Here is a 4,558-nt window from a genome sequence, read left to right as displayed (position 1 = left end):
TTTAAGGAGCTCACACGATTTAGTGTTTGAGGATGAGGAGCACAGTGTGGAAGCTGGCTGAAGCTTGGGCTCTGATCCTCTGGGGTGGGTGGGGCATTACACACTTTTTTCTCCTTCAGTACAGATTCATCACTCATGTGCGCAAGATATACAGTAGGTGGCGGTAATACTCCTAAGGAGTGAACGGCCATTGAACAAAAAGAAGAAGAAGAAGAAGAATTATGCCGATGTAAACGGCTTCTGGATTTTGATTGGCATCTGGCTTCAAGGTAACGCTATTATTATTATTATTGATCAGAAAAACAAGATGTACATAAATGATGATCAAGTATTTGATTTGATAGTAACCTTAAGTCTATTACTTACTAATGACTAATTTCTGTTCTTATATGCATAACTCATTGTGTTGCGTTTGCACGTTATTTGTACGTACGTTCCTTATTTTTCATGACTGACAGACTGACAGGAGATTTGTCGTTTTGTTCTCATCTGATATGTTTAGGCTTGTAAAGCAGTCATTCTTGAGACATGGGACAAAACAGGTCCAGCAAGGGTAACTGCTATTAGGTTTAAAAATAAAAATATTTTCAATTTTAAATGTCATAAGGGATTAATAATAGAATGGATTTAACACAATTATCACCTTCAATTTAATTTTCTCATTATTGTACCAAATCTATGTTTCTTAATGTCCTCTCACTACATCTAAAACAGTGTGTCCACAGAGAAGGGTTCAGTCATTCATATGTAATAAAATGGATAAAAATGTTTGTTAGTTTTTTTATGATGAAAAAGAGCTTGTTTTATTGTCTGCTAACACGAGAATGTGTTTTGAAATGTTAAAAACATCTTGAATGCTGTTAAAGATAAAGCTGAAATTATATGACACAGTCCAAGCTAAAAAAAGCACATTTTGTTAAAAAAGAGAAAAGTTGGGAGGTTGTATCAAAGCATAGCTCAGTAGCTTAGTACATATAAGATACATTAATGTAGTTTCATTTGTCTGAGTACAAGGTTTTATTTTTTCAATTTTGCACCCTGTTTTGTCCCACTTCTCAAGAATGACTGACAGTGACAGATGGCAGTCGGTAATACGAGCCTTTTAATATCATGCTTGATCATTGATCCCCGTGTCATATTTCTTTGCTGTCTGCAGTCGAACCTCTACAATGCTGAAGGAAACGCTGAGGCTGCTGTTCCTCTGGGCTGTTCTGGAGTCTGTCAGCTCCCGCGGTTGTTCCTCGTTCTTCTGCAGGAAATCACACCGTGTGAGCGGGTCACGTTTTGGAGTTGACCCGGGCAAACCCCTGATGCTCACTCCCTACCTAGAGGAAGGCAAAATAGAAGAAGGCATGCTTGCTGTTTGCTCAGAATAATTTCAGTTCCTCTTCTTTCACTTTAATTTGCCTTTTGCTAAACAGAAAGTTAGACAGTCTATCACAACGTATGGAGAAGTTAGTGAGAGATAGATCAGTTGAATTGGTTGTCCAAAATAAAATAATTTATAACTGCTATCATAATTCACTGAAGTTTCGGATTTATATGCTAATACGCTTTCATGTATGTATTTTGGATGTGCAGCCAAAAAACTGAGTTTGGTGGGACCCCTTCCTGGTGCCAATGTCAAAAGTTACTCGGGATATCTCACTGTGAACAAGACCTACAACAGTAACCTTTTCTTCTGGTTCTTCCCTGCCCAGGTAGTATAAAGTTATACATTTAGTTTTGTAACACATGAACAGCACTAAAGATAAGACTGATCTGCTGACTGTAGCTTCTGTGTCAGTTGGCAACACTTGAGTCAGGTGTTTTCAGAAGTCGTTCACAACAAATGACACAGTTTACAGCATTATTTTCTGATTTAGATTTATGTTGATGTTATTGCTGTTGACTGCACACTTATTTATTGTAGCATGATTTTCTGTGTTTAGGAGAGACCAGAGACGGCTCCGGTGCTGCTGTGGCTGCAGGGAGGACCTGGAGGCACCTCCATGTTTGGCTTGTTTGTGGAGCATGGCCCGTATTTTGTACATAAGAACCTCACATGTGAGTACAAACGCCTGTATGCCATGTTACATTATGTTGATGGAGATTAGCATGTTTTTTCTGTCTTATGAACATTGTATTATAGATGTTTTTGGGCCAGAATTTTTTTTTTGCTTAATAGTGAAACTCTACATGTCAGATATCAATGTGTTAAATTACCTTGGAAGCTTAGACTTTAACCCTTTGCTGTCTTTCTGCAGTGGGCTATAGGGATTTCCCCTGGACATCACGATACTCTGTTCTTTACATCGACAACCCGGTGAGTTTAGTGTATTTTAATTATTTCAGACTCAGATTGATATGTCTGCAAATGAGGGCTGTCGAAGTTAATATTCCCACATGTGATATATTAGATCTGTACATTTTTAAGTGTTGTGTGCAATTTTCTGCAAATCACTTTTATGGATAATGTCCTCATGAATTAAACCCATATGATATGTTTAACAAAAGTAGTTCGCTTAAGTCATCATTTTCACTTAATTCCTGAAAACATCTTTAGGAAAATTTGTTATATTTTTTTCCCTTGTTTTTCATGCAATTTAAGAATATTTTTGTATTATTTTTTTATGATTTTTTTTCTGAAGTGAGATAGGTAAAGAGCATTGTTGCATACATCTGAGCGTCTTTATATGGAGATGCACATATATTCTGTCGTGTGTCATCCACACAGAATCTAAGAATATAATTATTACACACATTATTTCTTTCTTTAAGAAGGAACTGAATAAATTAAATAAATCACATTTATTTTATCACTTGTCAACCCTACTGCAAATATACTAATACAGTTTTTGTGACCAATGTATCTATGACAGGTTTTAATTAAATTATATATCTTAAATGGATATTTGTGGTTTATTTTTAAGGTTGGGACAGGTTGGAGTTTCACTGAAGATGACCGAGGGTTCGCCCAAAACCAGGATGATGTGGGCAGAGACTTGTACAGGTACGATGGCAAAAGTTTACTCTATATCTAAGACAACGTGAGATGTATGTGCTAAATATTTGGGGGTTTTTTTCCTTTGCAGTGCCCTGACTCAGTTCTTCCAGATATTCAGTGAGTTCCAGTCTAATCCGTTCTACGCTACAGGCGAGGTGAGGAAAGGGACCTCATTTTGGATTGATGCAATCAGAATCCAATTCTCTTGTACTGTGTTGTTAACTATAATTAACTTTTAAAATCCATAGTCATACGCAGGAAAGTATGTTCCAGCCATTGGCTACTACATCCACAAGAACAATCCCTCTGCCAAAGTGAAGATCAACTTCAAAGGAGTGGCCATTGGAGATGGTCTGTGTGACCCTGAACTGGTGAATGAAAATGATATTTCCTTTAAAACACATCAAGTGCCAGATAATTATGATTTACAGTAGTGCTATTGCTCTGAATTGGCACTGAGGCTTTATAACTATTACAGTATGACTTTTTGTAAAGCTGCTTTGAAACCATATGTATTGTGATAAATTTGACTTGACTTTGACCTCTGTTCATGGGCGGACTTTAATCTCTCTAATCCACTTTGTCTCAGATGCTGGGAGGTTATGCAGATTTCCTCTATCAGACGGGTCTCGTGGATGAGCTGCAGAGGCAGCATGTGCAGCAGCAGACGGATGCAGGAGTCAAACTCATCCAGGAGCAGAGATGGGTGGAGGCCTTTGAGGTGAGTGTGATACAGTAGATCAGGGCACTGAGGCTTCTTCATTACATCCGTTCTGAAAACACCTCGTCTCTCCATCAGGTTTTTGACAGTTTACTGAATGGTGATCTTGTTCCTTATCCCTCATACTTCCAAAACGTCACTGGGTGCACCAACTACTTCAACTACATGCAGTGTCAGGTACCCACACATTTCATTACAAGCAAATGGATGGGAATGAGGTCGTCTTGATTTGAATGGCTAGTTTGTCTCATTCTGTGTTTTTTTTTCCTGAACAGGAACCTCCAGATCAGGAGTATTTTTCTGCGTTTGTGACTCTACCAGATGTCCGTCGTTCCATCCACGTTGGTAATCTTACATTCAATGATGGCTCAGATGTTGAGAAGCATCTGCTTCAGGATGTCATGAAGTCCATCAAGCCCTGGTTGGGCGTCCTCATGGACAACTATAGAGTGAGGAAACAATTCCATTGTTTGTGTTGGGAGCTTTATGGCCTTTGTTAAATGATATAGTAACTCTTTAATCATATTTAATCCTTGGGTTTAGGGATGCACAATATATCAATACCATATTGATTATGGGTCAAAATTTGAGATTCTTTAAAGTGCCCCTATTATGGGTTATGAAAGGTTCATATTTTGATTTTGGGAGTCCCCGACAACAGGTTGGCATGTATGCATGGTCAAAAAATACTTTCATTGTCTTATAATATGCATTTATTTTTACCTTATGCCAGTTCACACTGCACGATTTTAGCCCGATTTTTCACTCGCTGACAGGTTTTGCAAAATCGCCGACAAATGCCCAAAATCGGAGGCAAATCGGTGCTCGTTCACGCGAGTGACAATCACGCA

General features: G+C 38.3%; 1 protein-coding gene across 2 annotated transcripts in view; it reads left to right on the top strand.

The window, feature by feature from the left end:
* LOC107684544 (probable serine carboxypeptidase CPVL) overlaps positions 1-4,558 on the top strand; it is a 16,017-nt gene that overhangs the window by 9,333 nt on the left and 2,126 nt on the right. The window contains exons 3-13 of one of the 2 annotated variants that reach the window (XM_016480827.1): positions 218-269; positions 1,157-1,350; positions 1,582-1,700; positions 1,932-2,046; positions 2,247-2,305; positions 2,913-2,992; positions 3,075-3,141; positions 3,235-3,357; positions 3,576-3,707; positions 3,786-3,884; positions 3,983-4,156. In XM_016480827.1, the coding sequence (XP_016336313.1) occupies positions 1,170-1,350; positions 1,582-1,700; positions 1,932-2,046; positions 2,247-2,305; positions 2,913-2,992; positions 3,075-3,141; positions 3,235-3,357; positions 3,576-3,707; positions 3,786-3,884; positions 3,983-4,156 (1,149 nt within the window). In that variant the 5' untranslated portion in view covers positions 218-269; positions 1,157-1,169. Of the gene's footprint in view, positions 1-76; positions 270-1,156; positions 1,351-1,581; positions 1,701-1,931; positions 2,047-2,246; positions 2,306-2,912; positions 2,993-3,074; positions 3,142-3,234; positions 3,358-3,575; positions 3,708-3,785; positions 3,885-3,982; positions 4,157-4,558 lie in introns of those variants that run through there. The other variant, XM_016480828.1, reaches the window with a different exon arrangement.

The sequence above is a fragment of the Sinocyclocheilus anshuiensis genome, unplaced genomic scaffold, assembly GCF_001515605.1.
Source record: "Sinocyclocheilus anshuiensis isolate Anshui unplaced genomic scaffold, SAMN03320099.WGS_v1.1 scaffold225, whole genome shotgun sequence".
NCBI lineage: Eukaryota > Metazoa > Chordata > Actinopteri > Cypriniformes > Cyprinidae > Sinocyclocheilus > Sinocyclocheilus anshuiensis.
This window is presented reverse-complemented; position numbering and strand designations above follow the sequence as displayed.